At 40.2% G+C, this 26,716-nt stretch overlaps 1 protein-coding gene across 1 annotated transcript in view; it reads left to right on the forward strand.

Moving 5' to 3' along the window:
* Positions 1-4,095: 4,095 nt before the first annotated feature.
* Negr1 (neuronal growth regulator 1) overlaps positions 4,096-26,716 on the forward strand; it is a 742,197-nt gene continuing 719,576 nt past the window's right edge. The window contains exon 1 of the mRNA XM_059266497.1: positions 4,096-4,478. Coding sequence (XP_059122480.1) covers positions 4,321-4,478 — 158 coding nt within the window. The 5' untranslated portion in view covers positions 4,096-4,320. The remainder of the gene's footprint in view (positions 4,479-26,716) is intronic.

The raw sequence follows: 26,716 nt of genomic DNA on the forward strand, positions 1-26,716 counted from the left end.
GTCATGGGAAGGTGTTCAGTTGGGGTTAATTATTAAATCCTTCTGTGCTAACTGTTAAATCCCAACTGTGCTAATCAGGTCTCCTCAATGAATCAGAGCCAAGTGAGGAGTCTGATTTAATGAGGAGCCACTTCTATTTTGTAGACTTCAGAGCAGTGTGAGGTGTTGGCCGCAGCTCTGCCTCCATGGTATCTGAGAGCAGGAAGGAAAGTAGGCAGATGTTTACACTTACAATCTCTAACCGAATGGTCACTTCTTAACTTGCAGTGATTTGCTTCTGTATGGCAGGATGTTTAGTAATGTCAGGGAAGGACAGCACAGTTGCCATCTCCTGGTGCTGTTAGCATTTACCTGCTGAGGCTAGGATGCTAAGGAGTATCTGCCAAGGCAATCCCAGTCACCTGGTTTCAAAACGTTCAGAGTCTAAGCTGAGAATCTTTAAAAAATAATCCCTAAAGTTGTTTTTGTTTTTTTTTCTGTTTCACAGTGACTTGAAAATGCTTCGAACTTAAACTGGTTTAACTCAACACGAATCACTAGGCAAGTCAGAAATCTGTTCGCCTATTTCCTGGCCAAGCAGGGCTCTGACTGACTCCTGCAGGAATTACAAAGTGTTCTTATTTTCAGTTCTTTCAGTTAGATCCTAGGTCCTGTCCTGCCTAAAATTTTTCATGCACAGAGTAATGAGCTGGGAGTTGAAGCTGGCTTTACCAGCTATCAACAAAAGCAAATAAAACAGTGAATTTCTATCCTGTGTTTTCATAATAGCAATCTCATTTGCACCACTGAATTCTAAAAGAAGACTCCAAATAAATTTTATAACAGTTTCTTTTCCAATACCATTGAGTGTTTAAAAATGTAGGTCAGAGGGAAAAAAAAGTGTAAATCAATGGAAAATTATTTGTCATCACTATTTGGCCCCACATCTGTTCCAAATAAACTCCATATTGGTCATTATGAGTCTTCTTCAAATGTGAGAACTTGAGATTTAGAAATAGCAAAGCACATGATTACGAAGTAAGACATGAAACTTCTGTCCATTTCTAAGACCTCTGGCCAATGCTGTATTCCATTATACCCAGTCAGGTCTTCACCATCCAAAATGTTCAAGACAGCACAGTGGCTTTCCATTTATTTTACCGGTAGGTTTTTTCTACCATTTTCAGTTTCTAACTTGGTTTTGCTCCAGAGTTCCCTCAAAAGGAGCCAAGAATTCCAGGATGCATATCTCTGCTGGGAAGAATTCTGGGACCTCAGAAGCAAATGATGGAAAACAAGTAAAATCCTCTCAGATATGAACCCTCAGAAGGATCCAGGGGAAAGCCGGCCTTTACAAGCTGATAATTAGCAGAAATGAGCGGGCAAGAGTAGCTACCTAGGTGCATTCTTGCGTTCCTTAATTGTGACAGACCTATAAATAACTCTAATATCCGCGCATCTATCCTTTCTGCTTTTATTTGGGTAGGTTCTGTAAGAGTTAATTGTTTTCTGATCATCGAATAGAAGCCGAGATAGAAATCAGAAACACGGAAAAGAAACTCGTTGCCTTTAAATAGAAGTGGCTCCAGTTTCGGTTTACAAGCCTGCAGGGTTGTTGTACATATTAAAATTGCTGCAGAGCCGAGTCCTTGGCCACAGAAATCCCCACCCCCCCACCCTCCCCGCGCGCACTGAGGATGTCAGTCTCTGGGGAAAGCAGTTAGGAAAGGATGCCTTTCAGTGGCTTGTACTCAAAGGCGCTGGCTCTCTCATCCTTGCATACAGTATCGTTAAACTTTGGCTCAACGCCAGAAGCTGATCCTTCTGCCTCTTTTCATTGGCGTCTAGTTTATCGATAGCGAAATAATACCGCATGGACCTAACGGGCCACGTAGTGGGAAGTCAGGTCTTCTAATACCTCGTTTGTCCTCGATAATTTTAGGCTTTATCCTGAGTGCACCGCCAAGAATGTTAAATGAAGTCCATGAGAAGAGAGCGTTCTCTAGGTTTCTGGCATCAGTATTAGCGGGAGGCTGCCATTCGACAATTATTTCCCTAGCACAGCAGACGGTAAAGAAAAATGTTTTCATTCATCCGCAAATGACTAACATTTTATTGATGTTTCGAAATGCGGCTGAATACTACCGCACTTTCAATTCCCGAGTGGGTTCTGAGAATTAAGCCTGAATACTAATCACCTCAGTAGTTCCTGCTGCAAACCCCGCGGTTAATTGCTGAGCCTCGCAGGGAATCTTCTGCAGGGAGGTGATGTTGCTTAGAGGCTCCGGGATAATTCAGTCTGGGTGGTCTCCGGCGGTGGAAATTGCAAGCCCTACCCCATCTATCCTTAGACATCGTGATAAATAAAAATAAAAATTAAAAAGCCACCCTGGGTACCACCGACAACTATGACTCCCTGCCTGCCTCGTCAAGAGCTCAGCTCGGGGAGGAAGCCGGATGGTGACCCCTGTAGAGATCATTGCTTCAGTGCGCTCTGCCGCGGGGCCCTGCTGGCGTTCAGAAAAAGGAGTTCAAATGAGCATCAGTGAAAGACGAACGTGTTTTTTTTTTTTTTTTTTTTTTTTTTTTTTTTTTTTTTTTTTTTTTTTTTTTTTTTTTTTTTTTTTAATACCGCTACAGGCGGAGGGTGGGGGAAGCCAGGTGGGGAGAGTGAGTTATTTCCAACTACCCATTTCCCCCACTTTCATTTTTGCTCCTAAACTCCTTACGGAGACTGGAGCCGCTGCCCTGGACTCAAAGATTCTCTCATTGATTTGCAAATCGCCCGGAAGAGATCTAGAAGGCTGAAAATGAGTGCCAAAAGGGAAGAAAATTAAAAATAAATAAAACGAGTAGACTGTGGGGTGACTCCATGTCACGGACCCTGCTTTGCCCTGACCTGGGCGTCGGCTAGCTGGATGCTGCTTGGGGAGCTGAGGTTGCTGCTCAAAGAATGCGAGTCCACCCCAGCTGGGAGGTTGTTTAAAAAATACACTGGGACTCCTTAAAGCCGAGGAATGTCTCGGCTTCACCCGAATGTGCGAGCCTTCCACCCAATAGGCTCAAATGGGTTAAACTGCCTCTTACATAACAGGACCGCCTAGCTCCACACAATTAAAACACTTGATTGCAGCCTTCTCCAACTCTGCATCCCAGCAAGGCCCGCCCATCCCTCCCAGTGCGCCTGCGTGCTGCGCGAGCCCCGGCCCTGCACGCGCCCTGCACACTCCATCTCCCTCTCACTCGCGCACACACACTCACGCACAAGTTAGTATCAAGACGCACAGAGAAGGGCAGGCGTCCTCCAGTCCGCACTGGCGGACCCACAGACGCGCTAGCTCTCAGCAGTAAGGCCGGTATCACTCTACTGTCCCTGCAAAGCCGCAGCGCCGCCACTGTCCCTGCCCACCTCCTAAGGAGGGTAAAAAGACGTACTCCCTAAAGACAAAACAAGAGGTAGGAAAAGAGAGAGACGCACAGAGAAAGACGAGAGGAGAGAAGAGGAAGAGAAAGAGAGAGAGAGCGAGAGCGAAAGAGAGCACTAGCTAGCTAGTCAGGATTAAAAAAAAAAAAAACCAAACACACATACAACAACAAAAAAAGCCAACTCACTCACAGTCTCGGGCGTCATGATGGCGCCGACCCCAACTTGAGCACTTTAAAGTCGGGGGCCCTGGGAGGCCCCGGGAGCTAAACGCACCGAAGGGCAGGCCGGGCCCCCATGCCCTGACTTCCCAGCCCAGCAGCCCGCACAGCTCTCTTGCTCGTGCTGCGAAGCTGGACCAGACCTCGGCGTAACCCCCGTCGCCCCTAGCTTCCCTGTCCCTCTCTTTCCCTCTTTTTGATCTATCTCTTTCGCTTCTCGGCCCCCCTCCCTGCCTGGTCCTCCATCCCCGGGCGGGGTTGCTACGGAAACGGCCGCTTGGCAACGCGCGCGAGCCCGGGGGCCGCCGGCCGCTGCTGCGCCCCGCGCTGCCTGCGCCGCCTCCCGCGCTCTGCTCGCCGCCTCGCAGGACAGTGTGCGGCCGCCGGGGATTAGCCACGCTCCGGACGCGGCTAGGCGCCCCGGAGGAGGTGGAGCGCGGTGCCAGGGGGCGGGAGGGAGGGAGGGAAGGCGAGCTGCAGACGAGCAGAAAGGAGGCGAGGCCGGGGAAAGAGGGAAACTACGCCCGACAACTAGGGAGGGGGCGAGAAAGAGAAGAAACCCACCCACCCACTCAGAAAAAGGAAAAGAGGAAAAAAATCTCGTGTGGCGCGCCGCCTGGTTACCGGGCAGCCTCGCCAGCAGCAGGGGGTGGGAGCCGACGCTGCCGGAGAGCGAGCAGCCTGGCAGGCACGGACATGGTGCTCCTGGCGCAGGGCGCTTGTTGCTCGAACCAGTGGCTGGCGACGGTGCTTCTGAGCCTGTGCTCTTGCCTCCCGGCTGGGCAGAGCGTGGACTTCCCCTGGGCGGCCGTGGACAACATGCTGGTGAGGAAAGGTGACACGGCGGTGCTCAGGTAGGGACCGCGCGCCCTCTCCACACTTGCCTCAGTCTGTCTTTCTGTCCCCTTGCCTCTCTCCGCCTTGCTTTACACCCGGCGTGAATCCTGCTGTTGCACACTAGCAAAACACCACACCTCTGGCTACCCACGAATGACCCTTCCCGGGCTCCTCTGACCCCGGGGCAGGGGGCTGGCTGGACTGGGGAGGGAGGGAAACACTTTCTGGGCAGTCCGGGTGAGGAGTGTGGGGCTTGAAGGAGGGGCAGGTGCCACTTTCGAGATGGGTCTCTGCTCTGCTGCCAGCGATACTCCAGGAGTCTGACAAGTTTACAGGGTTTGTTTCTGCTTCACTCCGTAAGCGACTTTTCCCAACTGCTGGCTCCGAGCTCCATTTATTTTCCCTCTCGCTTGAACAGTAAGATCCAAATATTCCCAGTTCCGCTCTTTCTTTTCTTTTAGCGGGTTTCTTTCCTTGTTTCTCCCTTTCCCATGTCTCCACTCCCCTCTACTCACCCCTCATTGACTTCACTCTCCTGTTCCTTCCTCCCTATTCTGTTCTGTTTTGTTTGTACTGTTTCACACTCATCTTCTCAGTTCTACCACTGTCATTTCTGATTCACCCCTTTCTCCAGCTTTCCCAATTCCGGGTCCTCATCACAGCCCTATATCCCCCTCCCAGACTCTCACATAGAGCCTCATCTCCCATGCACTTTTCTGTCACACCCACATGCGTGTTCCAGTACCATTTCCAAACCCTCATAAATCTCGATATTATGAGCACACTCCCTCTCAGCTCTCCCATCCTCTCACACACTGGCACTTCCATCCTGTAAGGACCACTTCATGTTCAGATTCTTCCTTGGTATTTAAAAGGTGCACACTCCACACTCACCACACACGTGCACCCCTGCCCCCACTTCCCTCCTCTGTCTTCAGTGCTACACCTCTTCTTTCCCCTTATTTTCACTAATCTTCACAGCAGCCTGATTGCTATGAAAGGATACCCTAGCCTGGTTTTCCCCATAAGCCACACTGCCAAGTGTGCCTGGGAAAGATTTCCTTTCCCATTGGATATAAATTGATGACCAGTAGTGCTTAGCACTAAACAGGGCTCACTGCCGGTCTTCTTCCTCCACTTCCCATAGACCCACCTACACTGGCACCCCCACCGGGTTGGTTTGCTTCTCCAGTCTTCCTGAAAGATCTTCACTCTCTCCACTGGGTGGTAGTTTGCTTATGAGTACAGATTGCACAGAGCCAGTATAATCCATGCATGTCGAAGGTGGGAAAGAACGGCACCTATTTCCTCTTAACGGGTGACGTTTTGCATTTAACAATGTGAGTTGGACTATGATTTGTAGCTTTTAAAATTCTCTTGAGGCCAATTTCACAGATAAATTCTAATACATGTTAATAACATGTTTTAATAATATATTATTCTTGTTGTGAATCTGATATCACACCATAGTAGAATAACTTTTTATTTTTGACAAAGGTGATGGGCATTTTATCATGGAGCAGATGCAAATTAATCTCCTCCCTTTACTTGTGATGTTGGTTTCTTTTAGAAGTTTGAGCAGCAACATTAGATACAATCTCAAATTAGGGCAACTAAAACATTTCTATTTGAAGTAACAAATGGCTAACGTGTGGCAAGCAGCACAATTTTCATCCTGAAGGATCTGATCGTCACTCACATTCTGGTGATATATCTTGACAATTCCTTTCTTAATGAGCAATTTAATAAGTGGTATGGTCGATTAAAGTGTGGGGATCATGTTCAGCTTCCAGGAGACTCTGACAGTGTAGAGCTCCAGGCTTGTGGGGAGAATGCCTACCGTGCTGAGTTGGTGTGGTCCTTGCTTACTGTCAAGCTTCAGACCCCATCCATTTTATGACATGTCCTGAGCTTCATAATATTTTACAGAACTCTTGACTCTCAAAACTTCTCATTGATATTAACCAATTTTCAAAACCATTTTTTGTCACTTGAAGCACATTTTATCTGCTTTACTTTTTAATATTAATTTTATAACTATTGGAATTCTCCAGTTATTGAACTTTTAGATTATACAAGTTTTGGGGATGATTTATTATTTAGTTACAGGAAACTGCATCTTCATTAAAATGTTGAGTATTGCTCTCAGGGTTCTATGATTTCTTCAGCCTCTGGTATTGATTTGCTCATAAACTGATACCAGCAGCCTTGGGGACCAGCAGATGGGGCCAACTTGAGGGGCATGTTTTCATTAGAAGTAAATCCACAGGAAGATATGTATTTCAAATTATTCTTGTTGCTATCTGTAACTCATTAGAAAAACAGAACTTTATCCTGCAAACACACACTCCCTTCTTATCAAAGTGTGTGAACTGAATACCCAAGAAACACCTAATAGGACAATGTGACGATCTATTCTATTTTTATCATAGCACACTGTAGCAGGAATCTTAGAGAGTCTTATTAATAAAGTCAAACCCGGGGCCAGTTATTGGGGTGAAATGCTGGATGGTCAGAGAGACAGAACAAGCCACAGCTAATCTCACCAGGCCAGCTTCTCAGCTGGTCCTGTTTCCTCAGACTGGAAGCCTCTGTGTCCTCATATTCGAATGACTCTCAGCTAAACTGTGCTGCTAGAAGCCTGAAAGCTTAACCAGCCAAATGCTTCTAGTTTCTGGTCCTCATGTCTTATATACCTTTCTGCTTTCTACCACCACTCCCTGGGATTAAAGGCTGGCTTTCTGGGATTAAAGTCGTGTGTCACCATGCCTGGCCATTTCCAATGTGGCCTTGAACTCACAGAGATCCAGAGGGATTTCTACCTCTGGAGTGCTAGGATTAAAGGTGTGAGTACTACCATTTTCTAGCCTTTGTATCTAGTGGCTATTCTGTCTCTGACCCCAGATAAGTTTATTCGGGTGCATAATATTTTGGGGAACACAATACCACCACAGCACACTCCTCAAAGCATCTCATAGAAAGAGAATAGTGAAGTAACAGTTATCAAATATCTTGGAGTGCTAAAGCCTGGCAGTTCAAACATGCCAGTCAGTAATGCTGGTTCTTGTGGTTGTTAATGAAGGACAAGGTCAAAGGTCAGCTGATACCCTTCTGTCTCCAAAGTGCCAGGGAGTCCCTTTTCAAAAATAACGCTAAATAAATAAATAAATAAATAAATAAATAAATAAATAAATAAAAAAAAACAAACAAAAGAAACTTCCCTTGAGTGGAGCTGTAGCACAAAAGGAATTCATCTTGTCACTTCCTACCATCTGTCACCTTATAAATGACGATCACCATTTAGGTTACCTACAGGAGATACAATGAGTTATACATAATCTGCCAAGGTCTCAGCCTTTCCTCTGCCTTTTCAGGCCAGTGAAGGCTGTGCAATGCAGACTCTGTGAACCCTTCAGTAGAACTGTTTGGACCTTCTTGTACAGATTTTAATGATGCATGTGTTTAGCAGAGTAACTCTTACCTAAACTTTGGATTTAAAAAACACATGGCTTCCATAGTACATTGCAGTTGTATATTGCATAGTATATTGTAAATGTAAATACATTTACATCAGTTGTGCCAAAATAGACATCAATCCTTACGAAATTTACCTACATCATTCTATTTCTAACAAAATGTGTTAATTGGTAAATGGGAAGGAGGTATACTTTTCCTCCAGCCTTCAGGTTGCACTTTGTGGTTTGTGGTAGATCTGAGCCATAGTGTCATTTGGTGATGAAGCAGAGGACAATCAAGGCAAACACGTCAGTGGCCATGCGTTAGGTCCCAGGGCTGCTGGACCTGGAGAACAGGGCATGCTTTTGAAGTTTACATACAAGTCAGAGTATTGTTCAGTGTCTGTGATAACTAAAACCCCAACCAATTGCTCTATTCTTATTCTTTAGGAAATGTTGTTGGGTAAACAGGCTGAAGATGTCTCATGGTCTTAAGTACACAGCATCATGAAATCCTCATTTGTAGCCTCTTCATAATTGTATAGTTTTAAAACACATTTCATTTTCAACTTTTTTCCCCAGTCTGTTTCTCTTTCAACCATTCTGCATGAATTTTGTACATTTTCAGACACTTTCCTTATATTAATTCAAAATAGCTTATTCTGTGTTTTTCATGCTTTAATCAAAGGAAGGAAGGGAAACGTCTTCCCTTATAAGTGATACATTCTTTTTAGCAAAGTGAACACAACTCAGCCATTCTATTCACTGGACTTGACTGTTAGTCACTAGGTAGCACACTGTGACTTTTGATGAGAAGGGCAGGCCATGCACGTGTACTGTGTATGTGCTTCCACAGGAGACAGTTCTGCAGAACCACACTTATGCAGAAGGTCCAAAGAAATACCCTCTATACCACACAATCTTGCCAGTAGAGTTAGAAATGGTGCCTTGAGTATTTATTCCTGTAGGCCAACACATTTGCTGTTTTTATTCTACATTAAGTAGTCTCCTTTGAAATGCATGTTGTTGGTTACAATAAGTGATTTATGTATGAGAATGTGGAATCACCAATAAATAAAAGTCAATTACCTCATCCTTTGGGAAGGTGATTGGGATGTCTCCTTGTAAACTGGGTCCCTCCTGTATACCAAGGCACCATATTCTCCCACAGTACAGAGGTCACCAATTTATAACATTTAGATGCTGTGTAAATGTTTATGTTCTGATTTGGTAGAGTCCTTAAAAACATAACTTCAAAGCTCTTCAGCTGATTTCTTCTTCAGGAATGAAGGTGCCGTATTTGGGTTTAATTGTTCACTTGACTCAACTGGGAATAGGGACCCCCCATGAAGGAATCACCTCCCTCAGATTGTCCCATGGGGATGTTCGTGGGCAATTTTACTTGATTGCTAATTGATAAGAAAGGGGCCAGCCCACACTAGGTAGTGCCACCCCTCGGCAGGTGGGCCTGGGGTGTAAAGGAAGGTAGCCGAGCAAGCCAGTGGAAACATCAGTAGTCAGAGTCCTCCCTGGTCTGTGCCTCATTCAGTTCCTGCCTCCAGGTTCCTGCCTGGAGTCCTGTGACGAACTGCGACTGGGAAGCCAAATGTCTTCTCCTCTTCTCCTGAGTTGTTCTTGATCACTGTTGTATCACAACAACAACGTTGAACCAGAGCTGCAGGGATAATAGATTGTTTAATGAGCTGGGAAAATGGGTCCCCAGCACAGAACTGAACAGTGGTGGAGTGTCCTCTGTGGTGATGCTAGGCATACTGCGTGGCATATTAGTTTAAACAATATATTAGTGACAGAACAATAGAGTGCCTTTAAAAATCTCCAGGTAATTATTTTGGACCAACCGAATTAGTTAAGAATTTATTTCTGTTGTATAATTTTTGCATATAAGCCTATTAATGAACTTATTATAAATATACTTTTTTTATAATTCATTTACTCTATGGAGTAAGAATTAATACTATGTTTTTTAAAGTGTATCAGAATGGTGACAGTCTGGTTTGTGTCAGTCATCTGTGGCCCTGTGTTACTAGCTAACTAACCTATGTAGTTATTCAGATTGAAACATTCATATCTAAAGCTTAAAAGCTAAAACAATGCTGAAGGATTAACAAAAACTGCTGGAGTTATCACTGTCCCAGATAGCAAGTTGTACTACAGAACTATAATAATAAAAAGAACACAGTATTGACACAAAAACAGACATATTGATCGGTGGAATGGAAATGAAGACATAGACACAAATGAACACATATGTAGACACCTGATTTTTATAAAGAAGCCAGAAATACACACTGGAAGACAGCATCTTCAACAAATGATGCTGGTCAAACTGGTTGGCTGCACGTAGAGAATGCAAATACATTCCCTACTTATCACCCTGCACGAATCTCAACTCCAAATGATCAAGGACTTCAACATAAGGCTGGACACCCTGAGTCTGACAAAAAAGAAAATGAGGACTACCCTTGAGTGCATTGGTGCAAGGAAGGACTTTCTGAGCAGAATACCAGGAGCACAGGCACAAGGACCAACAAATAACAACTAGGACCTCATGAAACTGACCATCTTCAGTGTGGCAAAGGATGACATTATTCAAAAAAATTGTCAACCTACAAGTCAGGGAATTTCTTTAGTAACTACATGTCTGATAGACGATTAATATCTAGACTATACAAAGAACTAAGGAACTGAACATCTAGAAATCAAGTAGCCCAATTAAAGTGAAGTAAAACACTAGACAAGAGTTCTCAAAGGAAGAAATGCAAATGGCTGATAAACACTTAAAGAAATGTTCAACATCCCTAATCATGAGGGAAATGCAAATCAAAACTACTTTGAGATGTCATCTTACACCCAACCAGATCGAATCAAACAAGTGACAGCTCAGGCTGGTGAGGATGTGTAAAAGGGAATCACTCATTTATTGGTGGTGGGAGTGCAAACTTGTACAACCACTATGGATTCAATGAGCAGTTAGTCAGGAAGGTGAGAAGAGTGTTTGATATCCAGCTATACTGCTGTTGGGCATATGCTCAAAGGGTTCTTTGCCCTCCCTCAACAACTTTTGTTCATCCATGTTCAATGATGCTCTATTCATAATAGCAAGGAATTAGAAAGAGCCTATATGTCCATCAACTGATGAATAGATAAGGGAAATGTGATACATTTACAAAATGGAATATTATCCAGCTGTTAAGAAAAATAAAATCATGAAATCACTGGTAAATGGATAAAACTATAAAACAATCATCCTAAGTGAGGTAACCCAGGCTCAGAAAATTAAATATTGCACATTTTCTCTTATAAGCAGATGTTAGCTTTTAAAATTCAGAATCTTTAAAATAATTTGTTTTTAGTTATTAGAGTTTGTACATGTTTTTGATCACATTCACTCCCATCCCACACCTCTCCCCAGATCCACTCCTCTTTCTTACACACACAACCTTGTGGGTTTTTTTATCCTTTCTTTCACAATATCAAGAGCAGTTTATGCTGCTAAATATTCCGATCTGTGTTGTCTTCCACTGGGGCATGGTTAGCTCGCCAGGGACTACACTTTTAGAGAAAACAAACAGACTCTCTTTCTTCAGGACACTAACAATTCCCAGTGTCTCTAAGGTTGGGGTGGTATTGTGTGCCTGATTCTATCTTCAGGCTGGAATTTGGTGTGTCTTGGGTTACAGTGTTCTGCCGCAATCACCGGAAGTTCATATGTGCAGTTGCCTTGCTGTGTCCAGAAGGTGTGGTGTCCTTGTAGTCACCCATTACTTCTGGCTCTTCCTGTACCTTCTTCTGTAGGGACCTCTGGCCTTTTAGAGGAAGAGGGTGGTGTACATGTTCCACACAGGACTGTACATTCTATAGTATCCTATTCTTGTGTCTTGTCCAATTGTGAATCTCTGTGTTAATCACCAAATAGAAATTTCTCTGAGGAGGGTTGAGTTATGCACTAATCTATGGGTGCAATAATAAGCCATTAGGGGTTGTTTGATGGTATGCCCATTTAGCAAAGTAATAGTAGGAGATTCTTGCCTAGTGCTTACTCCATGTCTAGCCATAGGTTCTTGGCTCAATAGTGTTGCCAGGTATGGGTTTCATGTTGTGCAGTGGGCCTTAAATGCAATAAGAAATGACTGGTCATGTCCAAGACGTTCATACCACTGTTGCATCAACAACGTGTCTTTTCAAGCCAGTAATCATTGTAGCTTGCTGGCTTCAAAGCTGAGTGATTGATGTTTACTTTCCTCTCCTGTAGCGTGCATAGCACTTTCCAGAATTATTTTTTAATTACAAGGAAAAATCTACAAGAGCATTCTGAAGAAAAGTGTGTGGAATTGCTTACTATACATTTTAGATAAAATGGCTTATGTAAGATATATATTAAGACACTTTGCATAATAACAACAAATTGATTTTTAGTAAACTCTATGCATTTGTGCTTTGATGGGTGTATGTGCTGTCAAGACTTAATATGTATTTTCTAAGGTGCATTTCAGTAGAAAAACTCTTAAATTATAGGGGTCTAGTTATTAAGATATTTAAGCGGTATTTATAATCTGAAGAAGACCCAGGGATTTGGGTAACCTAGGAGGCCTTCTTATACTCAACACTACACTGCACACACGGCAGGAGCTGTCCTTGTCCCCCATCACTAACCACACATACAAGAATTATCCTTACACTCACACTACACCAGGCAGATGGCAGGAACTCTTCAGAGTTAAGAAGTGTGTGTGTGGGTTTTGAACTCAACTCATGGAACTTGTTCTTCCATTACCCTAAGGCCACAATTAAATAAATCAATAGACATAACAGAAGCAAAGCAACTTGATTGCTGTAATAGGTGAGTAGTTCTCAGTTCTGAAAAGTAGCTATGCACCCCAAATACCAGCATTTAGTATTATGCTAGTCATTTCTCAGAGGTAGGCTGGCAGTTCTCTGTAAACCACAAGGCAGTGATAGGAGCTGATAGGGTTTTAGTGTGGTCACAGGCTTTGATTATGATGCCAAGGGGTTATCTATCAGCATCGTGCTTTCCAATCCACATCAAGTTCTGCATCCTGATGGAGAACCTTTGATGTTCTCCAGCATCCAGCTGGCAGGGGAATTGGTCTTAATCACTTTCTCTGAAAGCAGGAGAGAGCAAAGAAGGAACTTGGCAGTGTTGGTAACATTAAGTGTTGCACTTTTGAATGAAAGCCAACACACTGTACTTTCCAAATAGCTAGTAAATTCGCTCAATTTAAGGAAGATTTTTTTTTTAAACTCTTCTCAGTCCAGAACTAAATTGTTCTTGTTCAGTTTCCAGGACTGAGAAGTTTCTGTTTGTTTGTTTGTTTTGTTTTTTATGTTTTGTATTTTGATTTTTTAAAGAAAACATTTAGTTATAGACACTTCCTTGAACCATTTACAGATTGTGGTCCAGTACAACTTTGTGGGAAAGGACCCTGTCTCAGAAATAGTTTTCTCTTGTGCTGCTATGTTGAATTTAATAATGGTGAAAAGACTTAAGAGATATCATTTAGAACTCTATCAGTAGCCCATTTCCCGAAGAACAGCCATAGGAACTGGAGGCTAGCTGTCTACATGAACATATTGTCTCTTTCTTGTTGGCAGAGGCTTTAAAGTGAAAACAGGCATAGGTCAGCCTCAGTCAGCCTCTTCCTCTGTCTGCCTTCTTGCTCTATTGTGAACTCCAATCCAGGAACTGTTATCAAGTCACATGGTCTTGGTGAAATTGTGTGAGGTCTTGGATTTGCTTCAGAGCACCAGGGCTAAGGAAAGGACATGGGATAAAGGGAGACATAAAATGAACTTGGCCTTAAATTGTGATGCTATAGCTGGTGTTGCCTGCAAGTGTGTCTGTCATAACATTCCCCTTTCTAAATAAATAATTATTTAAAGTAAAAGGGCCCAATAAAATGCTATGCTTGTATGTCCTGACAAACAATACTCCTTCAATGGGATATTAAAAGTCACAGTTCTTTGATCTTATGGACACAATATTTCTCATAGGAAAATATATTTGATTTACATGGAATCTTGTTCAAAATTAATAATTTGAATGATTGATCATTTGTTTAAAGTTGTTAGCTCTGCTGCTAAGCACAGCTTTTGTCCATTGCTCATGTCTGTACTCTGAATACAGTGTGAAGAAAAGCAATGAGAGTTGTAGAAAGAATGGAGAAAGAAATGAAAGGGGAAAATACAATCTGTATTTTAATTTGTTTAAAATCATACTAATTAAAATTTAAGTCATTTGAAATGACATAAAATGAAGCTTGGCAATTGTGCTGTTTAGAGCTATGGTGAGAGGAAATGAATTAATTAAATAATATACATTATCCAAAGTCTACATTCCCCTTTTGATCAAGTGAGGTATGTGCCATACATTACATTTATGAATTCATGTTTTTCATTTAGGTACATATCTTTCTTTCAAGTTATAGATCTGCTTATGTTTATTTTTAAAATATTTTCTTTTGGACTGTCATCAGTGACTGTTCTGGTGGTATATGTTTACAAAAAGGGCATTGTATATAACATTTAAGTTAAATTTTTTGAGATTTATTTATTTATTTGGGCAGGTATTTTGCCTGCATGTATGTCTGCGCTCCTTCTGTGTGCAGTGACCCCAGAGTCCAAAAGAGGGCACCAAATTCTTTTAGAAATGGAGTTACAGACAGTTGTGAGCTGGAAAGGCAGTCAGTGCTCTTAACCTCTGAGCCACATCTCCATATAAATATATATAGTGGGATGCTCCTCTAACAGATACCAGTATTCAATTTTTCTTATACATATTAGTTACTGCTATATATTAGAAACTTCAACACATCATTGCAAAAGCATCCGCTTCTGCTTTACAGTGTGGAAAAGCATCACAGAGATGCTAAGGAATATTCTAGAGGTACTCTTGGGAAGTAATTGCCCAAGCTGGGCTTCATCTTTGGCTGGTGGAGCTCCAAAATCTGTGCTCAGTTTCTGAAGGAGAAGCAGCCTCTATGTGATGTAGATGCCAGGTTCCAATTCTTTGAAAGCTGATTCTGGTAGCACTCACAACAACTGGATCATTGTGGAAGGCATCTCAGGTTGGAACACTGTGAGATTTTACAACAGATGAAGAGGTAAAACAATATCTTGGATCTATAAAACCTGACTACATTGGCTTCATTTAGCATGTGCATAATAGTTTACAAAGTTCTATGTCGAGCTGCTATGTCCATCAAACAAACATGCTTTTTCTAGTACCTAGTGAAAAAAATGTTCATTGTTTAAATTGACCAAATGAAACTTGTTTTTTTTTTTCAGATTTTATTATATTGGGGATATTTGTCACATACTATATTTCCATGTCTACTTATTGCAGACTACATGGCATCTAAGAGGAGCACGATGTCTTAATACATGCTATCTTGCAGAGCCAAGGCACTGTGGGTCCAAAGTCCTGTCCAAAAATCTCAAATTACTTAAGAACATTCCCAGTCTTTCCAAGTTCAACTCTATATCTTTTCTTTCTGCATTCTTCCACTCTTCCTTTTTATGTTTATTCTATCATTTTCGTATGATGGTGTGTGGGTGTTCAAAGCTAAATAGTTGCAAACTTTCAACAGAATCACACATCAGTATCTAATTTCTTCATCTGGCCATCTATTTTTGTACCCATTTAATACTTATTTCATAGGTCACATATTCTTTAAGACATTCATTCCCCAATATTCAACATTTATGTTAACTGATCCTGGGATGTACAGAGGGAACAATCTGTTTTTATCTTTGGTGTGATATCTGCGTTGTGGTAATTCATGATGTTTAGCGCTCTTACAGCCGAGGCTTCTCTTTGCTAGTGAGATGAGCAGAGGCCTTTGGACATGTGGTGACCTTGCTATTGTCATATTTCCATTTTTGGGGCTCATTTTGTTCTGTATCTGGGAGGATGTACCTTCACATGCCCTGTTGTTAACTTTTTCCATGTATTCCAAAGAAATTTGTCTCCAGTCTGTGAACTGTTCTGAAGGTCTGTGAAGAGTCTGTTTGCATCCTCATTATTTCTTCTGTTAACACTAAAATCTGCCAGTGAGATGCACTTCTAAAACCTTGCACTTACCCTGTCCACATACAACATCTTTCTTCCTGGTTAGGATAATGGTTAGTATAAGGCGGATCTCACAGATTGCATCCCATGCTTCCTTGAACTACCAAGCAAATGAATTTGCAATTCTTGGGCAAACAATAGTTCACTGAAATAGCAAGCACATACCTTTGTCACTGTAGTTCTGTACTCTTCTGAGCAATGAAAAGTATTCTCTTCCTACTCCCTGTAGTTGGTTAGTTGAGTTTCTGACATTTCTAAAATGTCTTTTCATATTTAGGACACACTTTACGTGGTTTGTGGCAGACGGTATTTAGCCTTTTCTGTGTCAATTTAACTTTAAGCAACAGTGCTCATTTAATTTTGATAATAATATTATTATTTCACAATGTCAATTCCTGATAATGTTTTCATGTTAATATGTCCATTCTTCTTTTCTTCCTTTATTTAAGAATATTGTGATATTTCATATCACTAATCAAACCTTCAATGAATTCATTGTCTATTTCCAGCTACTTCTTCATACATAGTTGAGATATAACCCTTAAAAACAGCTGAATATTTCTTTGAAATTTTTTTAAAGTCTTGGAAAATGGATTAACATTTTTTTACCTTACTGTAAAATGGATTAATGATAGCCTCTAACCTATATATTACAAAAATAGAAAACATTTATAAATACCTTAGCATCATACCTGGCCCCAAATGAACAATGAATAAATGTAGACCATCATGATTTTAACAAATAAACCCTCATTGGTGTTGATTTAACTGACAGCAATCAAAACCCAGATTTGGGTCATGTCATTGTTCTATGCTTAGAACAATAATAGAGAAGGCCATCCATTAGGAACCCCTACTCTACAACTTTAAGTGCTTTAGCTACATATGATCAATGGCTGTTCAATAACATTAATGAATAGTTCCAGAAGTGAGCAATTCACAGGTTTTAAACTGCACCCTTCTGCATAGAGTCATGACCTTTCACACAGTCCTGCTCCTTTGTTTCAGTGAATCCACCCTGTATACTATATAATCCACTTTGTAGTCTGAAAACTCAGAGTAACAACTCTTAAATACATTGTTTTTTCTTTATCTGCAGAGGTTTCAGGCATGTACTACAAGCCTGGAAAGATGTCCCCTGACCTACTGCCAAGAAACCTAAACAGACGTGTTTTGCTCAGTAGTTTCAGGATACATCTTATAACACATATGTTTGAGATTCTATGTACTTAGGACAAGTGCATTTTAAATGTATTGTTACCGATTTTCATTATTTTTACACAGATGCATTCAGAATGCATGTCTCCAAATTTCTGGTTAATTCTGGTATTCTGTAGGTCACACATCATCTTTCATAAAAACCTTCTTTTTAAATTTCCTTCCAATGTAAAATAAAATTTTAATGTCAATAAAATTCTTAGGGCACAGCAACAGAGATTCGAATTGTACTTGTCAAGGATGATCCCAAGAAGTATCAATGCACTGTTTACTCAGTGGTAAATAAGAGCCTTCTCAGCTTTTGATAAAATTGCATCTTTTCTTTTAGTTTGCATGTTTGTTTGTTGAGATTATATCTGTCTATAATATAGATTATATCTATATCAGAGACCTTACCTCTCTCTGATACTCTGGCGTCAACCTCCCAAGTGTGGGAATTATAGGAATGTGCCATTATTTCTGGCTTAGTTTAGTAATAAATTGCCTAGAATCAGATCATATTTCTACCTTGTTGAGTAAGGGTCATAAAATAAGATATAACCTATAAGAAGGGAAATGTAAGTTCGTATTTAAAAGGATTGATCAAATGCATTCTAGAAGGAAAAATTAACTTGAGTAATATGAAATGCCATGGTCTTACCATGTGTATTTCCTGTAACCTAAGAAAATTACTTTCAAATTCATAACATTCAAAAGACATCTCATTGTGGATTTTACATTTTTTTTGCATGTTTCTGATTGACATTTTAATACTAAGTGTTTTAGTGGCTTGAGAGACAAAATGTCCTTAGTTTGGTTTCAAAGACAAGGAAAATTCTAGTTTGGGTGCCCTGCAATATGTACTGCTATTCTGTAAGACAGTCTATAAACAATTCTGTGATTGATTGCTTTGAATTTCCTTGAATGTTTGAACCACTCTTAACCCCTGACTTGTTGTTGAACAGCAAGCAGTGACATGCTGCAGGATGGAAATTAATTCTTAGTTGTCCAATTAAAACTGGCATTTGCATCTCAAGCAATTCCCTTAGAGAAAAATGCAAAGGAGGAAGTTGGATGTGTTCGAAGATTAAGTGGAAATGCACATTATAACCACAAAACTAATTAAAATTAAAGAATGACAAAACTCTCTTCTTAATGAAAGATTCAATTTGTTATCTATTTTAAATTATCTTCATTTGGTCAGCAAATAAGCTGGTAGTCAAACAGGCAAACAGCTCTCTTAAGTCCTGCATGATTAGATGATTGCTGGAGATGCTAGCAGGAATAGAGCCTAAAAAACCTAACATGCAAATACATATTACTTTATGGTACTAATATAAACATTTCATTTAGAAGGAAGTGGTGGCATGTGCACACACATGTACATATACACATGTATGTTTTAAATGATTTAGTGAAGAAGTAAAATTGGATACTTAAAATTTTTTCATCATAGTACTTTATAATAAATTCTGCATTTCTGGTGTTATGATTTTTTATTTACATTTTTGGATTATTTCATACATGACTACCATACTTGCTTCATTCCTCCCTCCAAATTCTTCCACTCTTTCTCCATTCCCTATCAAATCAGTTACCTCTTTTTATTTAATAAATATTGTTCCATATATATCCATATGTATATTATAAGGCCCATGCATAGGTGAAGAGCTATAGGCAGTTAATGATTGTAGAAAAATGGAGATTCAATCTTGATGATTTATTGGTGTTATTTTAAAATTGTATGTATGTTTGCAAGAGTGCATGCAAACTTAAAAGTGGGTATAGGCACATGATTTTAGGTGCTTGAAGAGTCCAGAAGAGTGTCATATCTTCTGCAGCTGGAGTTGTAGGGCATTATGAGAAGTAGGTATGAGTGCTGGGAACCATACTCTCATCTTCTGGAAGAGCAGCAAGCAATCTTAACTGCTGAGCTGTCTCTCCAGCCCCAACTGTACACTTGCCATATAGTCCTCATGAAGAACAAGCATGTATGCAGTGCTATATTGCTGTTCCTCGGCTTTAGAAGAGCTGACCTTTGCTATAATTTACTATTTTTTATGTTGAAGAGACTTTTGTAAGAAATAAAATATTGAAATTTAAATAATTATTGATGAGAAAGCACTCTAATTGCCAAAATTTTATAAATCTGAGTAGGACATAAGTTATAATTAAAATAAATTGGTGCAAGCATGTTCTGTGCATTCATAATGATGCCACAGTGAAACTCAGTATATTGTTCAATTAATCCATGCTATTTAAACTCTGTGATGACTAGTTTGCATATATATTCTACTTGAATAATTATCATGAATTTTAGGATACTCACACACAAAAGTGACACAATTATTAAAATATTTTTGATCCTTTTCAACTCTTTTTTTGTATTTTCAACAACCTTCTGTATGAAGCCCTTCACTATTCATTAGCCAACTGCAGATAAACACATGAAAGTGGATGTGGAGAGATCCGGTTTATGTCTCATTAATTGTGAATTTGAAATCCTAATAGTTCCTTCATACTATTGAATTTTTAATTTTAAAGTTATATGTTTGTGATGTCTTATTTAAATATCACATGTTTATAATAAAACAGGGCAAGGGTTTATGAAAGAATAATACACACTTAAATGGTCAAAGCTCATCTTGCTTACTCATGTTAGCGTTGGTACAACTTGTTCTCACTGTCCCCACTTTTTTCCTCTCACTGTTCCCCCTTCTTCCCTTTAACCAGCGTCTTGTTTCACGTCACACACATGTGTGGATCAATGTTCTGCATGTGAGTGAAATATGATCTAATCTTTACACTTCTCCCTCATTCCCCTCTCTTCTTCCATTCAGACCTTGGCTTCTTCCCTTATAGCACCCATCTACTTCCGTGTATATGTAGATATAGGTGGGTAGAGACATAGGTATGTAGCTAGATGGATAGATGACAGACAAATGATCGCTATATTGCTGTGTCTGTGAGAGCATCAGTTACCTTTCCTGTGCTGATTTCCAGTTCTGTGCATTTTCTTGCAAATGACATTCCTCCTTGCAGATAGATAGAACTTCATTGTAGACACATGACACATTTTCTTGACCATTCTTCTGTTGAAGGATGTTTAAAATATTTTCCATCTATAAAACACTAACCTATCTGTATGATACCAATACAAAACAACAGACCAAACAAGACAAACAAGAACCAAAGATGTCTTGAGAACAACCGTATATTTGATCCACTGTTTTCTATTTCCTATTAACAATTCTGATGGTACCTAAAGCAGGCAAGTGAGCATCCCTTCAGTGGGCCCTTGACCTCCTGCTTCTGTGAGTTGAACGCTAAGGTTATTCCATGAACATTTGAGTATGTTGAGAAAGATGTGGCTGCAAAGATAAAGTGTAATTCCTTGAAGATACTCAGCAAAAGAAATCGATACAGATGTCTGAGTAGATGTGGGTATAGTGACTAAAATGTTTATAGGAAAATAATTACAATCTAATTGCACTCTGAACTTGGATCACTTTTAAAGCAACAGCTTTCAGTTCTCTTTGAAGAATGGAAACTGTACACCTATTCTTTTGTTAATATCATTAAAATTGGTTTTCATCATGCCCATCCCTCCCTTTCCCCCTCTGACTCCTTCAGTGCCCCCACTATCTTTCTCCTCTAGAACTGTTACTGGTACACACACACACACACACACACACACACACACACACACACACACACACACAGAGAGAGAGAGAGAGAGAGAGAGAGAGAGAGAGAGAGAGAGAGAGAGAGAGAGAGAGAGAGAGAGAGCCATTGTTTGCCTGTAGCTCTTCATCTGGGGATAAAACCTGGTGGAAGGTGTCTTCTGTACAAGGAGGACAGTGCAGGTTTTTCCATAGTACAAGGAAGATAGTGCATGATTTCACCCACAGTCTTATTTACTAAGAGATATTACCAGATCATTTATAGCTGGCATGTGAACATACATTTATACGTTTAATTGAAAATAATGTATTTATAGTTTGGGTGCAGTGACTTACTTTTGAATAACTGTCCTACTAGATCATCTAATCTTTCAAAATGTAACTTAAAAACTTGTAGGGACAACTTTGGATATTGTTACATTAAAATAATTCTCCTTAAATAAATATCATTTTCATGATGATTAATTAAAATGTCCTTTTATATTTGAGGCTTACAATAGAGGAGACTGCATGCCTGATGTTCTTTGGGGGAAGGTGATAGTCAGGGTTTATTAATTGTAATAATTAATGTTCTTGAGGACAAAGCATATGGAGGCATTATAGAAGATCACTGGAAATCAGGGAAAGGCAAATGTGAAAATCATCTTGTCATCAGAGAGTGTGTGAGCTGTCAGGTAAACTGACAGCAACAGGAAACCAAAGAAGCAGAGAACGCAAGGTTGATAACAACCAATGGGGCAGGGTAGTCTGACCCCAGCTACAGCCGGACACTTAGTGCTGCAAAAGAACCTAGTAAGACCCAGCACTGGAGAGGCTGAGGCAGGAGGATCACACTCATGACTCAGCACTGGAGAGGCCAAGGCAGGAGGGTCAGCAGTTCTAGGCCAGCCTGGGCTGTGCGCCAACCCTGTTTAAGTAGCATCAGTGGCTTTCCTTGGGTACTCTCCATGTATCAGCCAGGTAGATCACAGGCATATTATTTCCCATTGGCTCCCTGCCTGGCTCTTCCTGCTGTTTAGGTCACCACAAAGACCAGCATGCTTTGCGCCAGGCATGATTTTATGCTTGTCACATTATCTGTGGCCGATGAAATTTTATTGAGAGAAAAAGTTAAATTTCAGAAAAGAAAATGTTTAATTGTAGGACTTCTCCACATTTAATACGACAATGTTGAATATTCATTTTGCCAGATATAGCTGAATAAATACATACTTTTAACAAACACATTTTGTGTTGGATTTTTAACTGAGAAGTATATCTTCAATAGTCATAAGATAGAGAAATATGATTATATATACATTTGAATATTTGCCTATAATTTTTAAATTTAAGAACATAAATGTGAAATGTGTATAACATGCAATATAGGATCCTCAGTATTTGTGCTCTGAAGTTCATAGTGAATTTTAATGAACATGGATATAAATGTGTAGAAGGGTATACATTTCTTGATTCTCACCTTACGACTAACCGGAGACTAGCCCATTCTCTAGTCTTCTCTTTACTCTCAGATTATAAACACTCCCATTGACTTTTCACACCCTTGGTAATATAAATTAACTATATATTTTATATAACATATACAAATGCAAATTATAAATAATATATACCCTTTTCTTTCTTGACTTAAAACATTACAATGATATTTTCATACCATGTTGGTGATCCTTCTAAACTGCATCTCATTATAGGATACAGAAAAAAATCATCTTACAATCATATCTCAAATCTTTCAGGAAGATTTGTGTTGACATGGCCAAACATTTTATTTTTAAACTTCTACTTAAATCTTCATTTTCAAAATACACAAGACATGATTTTCTTCTAGGCTGTTTTTAATTCTTTTACTTTTTAGAACAGACAATAATTACTCAATGTGTTCATAAATGCCATCTTTTAGGAACTTCACTGATTCCCTCCCATTATGGTGGAGTACTCAAGTATGAAGCTCTATTGAATTCAGATTAGAATTCATTCAATGTAGCATCCTCTGACTCCATCAATTACTTTGTACCATTCCTGGCTGTAGACTCAGAGCCTTTCATCTGGGACAGTTGGTTCAAAGAGAACCTCACAGAGGTGTTGGGGCAAGCATGTATGCTGTGTCTCGATGGTAAATGCTTTTGATTCAGTCTTGTCTGCCACCTCACAGATGGGCTGCAGTCAGACCTCTTTTCCACTCCTTCCTTAGTATCACATGCTTTGCACCTGTGAAGGTCAGTGTCTGGCTCATTGTTATGTGTTTGAGCTCAGACTCACTTTAATAAGTGAACAGAAAGTATGAATTTAAAAGAAAAAAATCTGTCAGGCAAACCAGGCTTAGCAGTAGAAATCAAGTCTAGGATTTGGATGGAGGACACCTGTTTATCACATAAATACCTTTTGTGGGGTAAGATTTTTTTAGCATTTAGCTGCTGTGTAGAGAGGCAGAGACTGTCACTTCCTAAACGTTCTGACCTTAGGCCATTCACTTGGCTTCTCAAAATCAGTTTTCCACAAAGCAGGGATGAGGCTTGGGGATTCTGGAGGATAAAAGGATAAAAGTTGTCTGGGTTCTTAGTCCACTGCGCAGTGCATGGAAAACAGTCTACATGTTATTTCAAAACTTTTCAGTAAAACTATTTTATAAATAGTTTCCTTTAAAATAGAAGCACATGTACCAAGAAAAATTGTATGACTAAAATATTTTGACTAAAATAATTGTATGAATAATTGTTTTGAAGGAATGAAAAATAAAAATAATAAAATAGGTGAATGTTCAGGATAGACTCACAATATTTCAGGTTTGCCCAAGACAGACTCACATACAGGAATAGGGTTCTTTGTGTTTCATTATTGTCAAGGATGCTTACTAGGCTGTTTCGTGGTCACAGTCTGATAATGCTCTATGAATGGAGACAAAGATTTTTCCTTAGAAAGAATGATAAAACCTGGGGATGTGGCTCAGTGGGTTGACTGATTAATCTGCATGTGGGAAGTCCATGCACAAGGTGTATTGATGCAGGCACTTAGAGGTGGAGGCAGGGGGACTAAAAGTTCAAAGTCATCCTCAGCAAAAAAGCAAGTTTGAAGCCAGGTTAGTGTACCTGTGACCCCGTTTCAAGAATAAACAAACAGAGACCAAGGAAAGATTTGTGATGTAAAGAGGAAACAAGGATGATCCCTTTCCATGGTAGGTTTAATACAGTCTGTCTGAATGATAAAATAAGTAACTGAAGAGTAAACACTTTTGGTCTCCTCTTGGATGAAACTAGTTTTGAAATGCAGCGTTTAAATACAATAGTACAGACTAGAACCATAGTTAAGGTGATGGCTTAATGGTCCCCAAACTACGACTTCAGATGTCACACAATTTTTATACCTAATAAATACGTTTCCTCTGTATTATGAGGGAAGACAGGGACTGTAGACGGTCTGACCCAATGGGGTGTTGTTTTGACTGGAACTCTGGTCTCTGCAGCGATTGCTCTGGGATGCCATCACTTCACAGCCATCTGCAGCACCTAGGCATTGCCAGATTTCTGATGAGGTGAACTTGGTCAGTCATGGGTTAGAGCACACAATGCTTCATGGGACTTTGTAATTTTCTGATAGTCATTGTATCAAGTTGGTAAACACTAACAAACAACACTGTGGGAAGTTGGACATGCTGGAACCTCTTCTTAGAACCTTTTATTTTGTCTTGTTGATTCATGTTACATGATACAAAAAAAAAAAGTAGAAAGCAATTTAAACATGGGTAAGAGTGAAAACCAAAGCCTTGAAGTCAGCAGAAGAACATTCTACTGTTAGGGACCTTCCAGAAGTGCTCCCAGGACACTACTGTTTTCATGAAACACAAAATATGACAAGTGAATATGTATCTAATATGCATGCCAATGCATTTAACATAGTAGGTTATTTTCAGTTTTGTATTTAGAGTAGATATTTTAGTTAGAATTTAAAAGTGTAGTTTTTTTTCTTTTTCTTTTTTTTTTTTTAATCCATGGAACAGTTTTTAGAAATTTTTGAGGTGAATTCCACATAGTTGAAAAATGCTTTTTATTCACTGAAACCCATAACTGATGCTGGCTTAAAGGTCATGGTCCCAGCTAATGTTGTTTTGTAGGCACCATGGCTTCAGTTTCAATCTCACTCCTCCCTGCTGACCTCCGGCTTTAAGCCATTAGGGAGACACACTCCTTGATCATCTTAATGAGACCCCAGGTGTTGGGGAATGCTCAAGCACACAGAATGGCTATTCAAAGCTTCTCAGGTTCTGTGATTATTTTGGGGGGTCTCCTGCATCTTCAAGAGTGTTCATAGTCTTTTTCTATCTTATCTGAGGAGCATCAAGCCCTTGAGTTTCAAATACCAGTCAGAGTCCAGTTACTGCCAAATGACTCCCTCCTAGCAAGCATAACCCCTCTGAGAGCCACCAGCGGAGGGATCAGCACCACAGTTGATAGCCACAGGGAGGGATGGAAATAAATGGAAGTTTAAGGTTACTGGAGAAAATCTGCTGGTGTCCTGGTGCTCTCCTCAACTTAAGATGCTTCACAAATGGCCACAGCTGGCTCATCTGTGAAAGGCACTCACTGCCTACTCCAAGGATCTAAATCAGATCCCACATGGACCCACATGGTGGAAGGAGAGAGCTGGGTGCTGAAAACTGGTCTATGATATCCACATGAGCATGCCTATGTGTGCACACAGAAACACACAAAAACAGAAGAATAAATGTAGAAAAAAATAAATACCTTTAAAAATGTACAGAAAAGATTTTACTTCAGCTAGGACATGAAAACAGAAGCAAATTCTTAAGAAAAGTTTTCAATAATTCATCCAGATAAATAATATTTAAATGTGTAACAATTGGACTTTTTGTTCTTTATGAATCTGAGACATCTGGTCTTTGCTGCCTTGGATTCAGGGAAGCATGGTGAAGAAACTGCCATAGATTAAGAGCTAGGAGAGGACACAAAACAGGTGAATGCCCCTCAGATAACACACTTCAGGAGAGTTAGCCCTTGAGTCACCTCCCCACTCCATCCCTCCCGTTTACTATTGAGAGAAAACACTATATTGCATGCAAAAGGCTGGAAATATGAGCACACCTGCAAATACCTGGAAGGGACAGGTTTAGCATCAACCTTGTTTACAGATGTGCATGTTTATCATGTATATGTCCTTTTTCTTCAGCCACCACACAGTCCCAGAAGGGTCCCCCTACATGCCATTCCTAGCTATCCTGAATGGGGTTAAACTCTCATTCACAAGTGAATTTAGTTTCAGTTCTCTGAGAAGGGCCAAACAGGTGTCTCTCCCAACAAAGGGCCATTTATCCACAATACCCTTGCATTCAGGGATGAGGGAGAGAACAAATACAAGGCCTAAGTAAGGCTTACAGTGTCTCAAAGACAAATCCTGCAGCCCTCTTCTGAGATACATCTGGACTTGCCCTAGCTTGTGCAAGTATGTCCAAAATAATAAAACTAAGCCTCAACCAGTTTAAAGTAAACTAGTGTAACTGCTACTTGCTTAACCAAGTATGTATGAGATGATCTAATTGTCCCTAAAACTCCCTTAGCTGTGCTTAAAAGGAGCCTGAATGCTCTGCTTAGGGTCATTGCCATTTTGTACAGGTGAATAACCCTGCATATGCTGGTATAATAAACACTCTTTGCTCTTACATACTATTTGAGTATGGGGTCTTTCTTCAGCATTTTCTCAGACTCTACAATTTGTCACTTCACACACAGTCCTATAATGGTCTCTGCATGCACCATTCCTAGTTATTTGGAAAATGCACATGAATTGGGTAAGCACAG

This window comes from Peromyscus eremicus, chromosome 6, assembly GCF_949786415.1.
Source record: "Peromyscus eremicus chromosome 6, PerEre_H2_v1, whole genome shotgun sequence".
Classification (NCBI taxonomy): Eukaryota; Metazoa; Chordata; class Mammalia; order Rodentia; family Cricetidae; genus Peromyscus; species Peromyscus eremicus.